At 36.3% G+C, this 1,319-nt stretch overlaps 1 protein-coding gene across 1 annotated transcript in view; it reads right to left on the reverse strand.

Annotated features, from left to right (window-relative positions):
• LOC109837984 (probable serine/threonine-protein kinase At1g54610) overlaps positions 1-835 on the reverse strand; it is a 27,443-nt gene extending 26,608 nt beyond the window's left edge. Inside the window, 1 exon segment of the mRNA XM_020406387.1 lies at positions 1-835. This exon segment is cut by the window's left edge and continues 9 nt beyond it. Coding sequence (XP_020261976.1) covers positions 1-420 — 420 coding nt within the window. The 5' untranslated portion in view covers positions 421-835.

Consider the following 1,319-nt stretch of genomic DNA (forward strand, 5'->3'; position numbering starts at 1 on the left):
AGCCGTGAGCCAAGAGGGCCAACCGGCCGCCACGTGCTCCCCTTCAACCCCATTGGGCACATCCGATATCCTCGATCCAATCTTTTCCTCGTGTGCTCCCTTCAAATTGGGCTGATCCACAGTAGCCCTTCTCTGATGCCCACCTCCACTCTTCGGCCAATCAACAACCACTTCAACCTTCTTCTCTGCCCCATTCAATAAACTCGGCATCGGGTTGATAGAATTGGAGTCATCATCTGAATTCGATATAAGCCTTTCCCTCCCTCCATCATTATTAGAGCTCCCATTAGTATCAACGACCAGGACTTCATCTTCCTTTGACGAATTAACCAATCTCTTCAATGACTTGCTTGATTTCACTAGCTGAGGAGCATCATCATGATCATCTGATTCAACTCCTTTGGAGCAAACGCAGCCCATAAGCACTGAAAACTACCTCCAAATAGTATTTCCACAATAGCGCATTAAGAAAAAAAGCAATCCGAATCCCCAAAATTACTCCAAGTATTCAAGAACCCTAATTCTCTTAATTTAGAAAATCATAGACCGTATCTTTTAAAACCCAGATGAGAAATCGTGTGGAGATCACACGAATCGAATCAAAATCCCAGCTTGCTGCGAAATTGCCAAATGGAGATATAGCCGGCCAATTTTACTGCACAAATTTATTTATTTCTATTTTTCAAAGGAAATATTATCGCAGAAATCAAAGGAAGGAAGAAAGAAATTAGAGGTCAAATAATTTGGAAGGTGTTATAGAGAGAAAACGAGAATAGATTAAGATTTATTTTAAGGATCGAAGACTAAAAACGCGTGCGAGACAAAATAAGAAGGAAAATAAAAAAGCGTTGATAGAGAGAGAAAATGAGAGGGGGTTCGTGTGTAGTGTACCGCAGGTTCCAGTTAATTTCGGTGGTCCGACAAGCTATTATTGAATAATATTGTTGGAATTTGATTTAAGTTTTTAAGAAACAAATATAAATTTATGGATCATTTTCTCGTTATACTGAGCCCCAAATTATTATGTTTATATTGTATATTTTATCTCTAAATCTTCATATTTCTAATTTTACACCCAAATATATTAAATTTTTTAAATAATAGTATTGAAAAAGAGTTTTGAGATATTAAGCCTAAATTCTTTCTTAATCTCTTATTAGACTCTAAATTTTCTTTCTTTTTAAATTGCATCCTCAGATCAATAAATTCCATGGTTTAAACTAAATTGAGAAATGATTGTCAACGGATCCAATTAAAGGATGTTACTTGGGACAACTTCAAGATCTTCGGGTATAAACTAGAAATATAAAAAATTTGGG

The sequence above is a fragment of the Asparagus officinalis genome, chromosome 4 (genome assembly GCF_001876935.1).
Source record: "Asparagus officinalis chromosome 4, Aspof.V1, whole genome shotgun sequence".
In the NCBI taxonomy this organism is placed as follows: Eukaryota; Viridiplantae; Streptophyta; class Magnoliopsida; order Asparagales; family Asparagaceae; genus Asparagus; species Asparagus officinalis.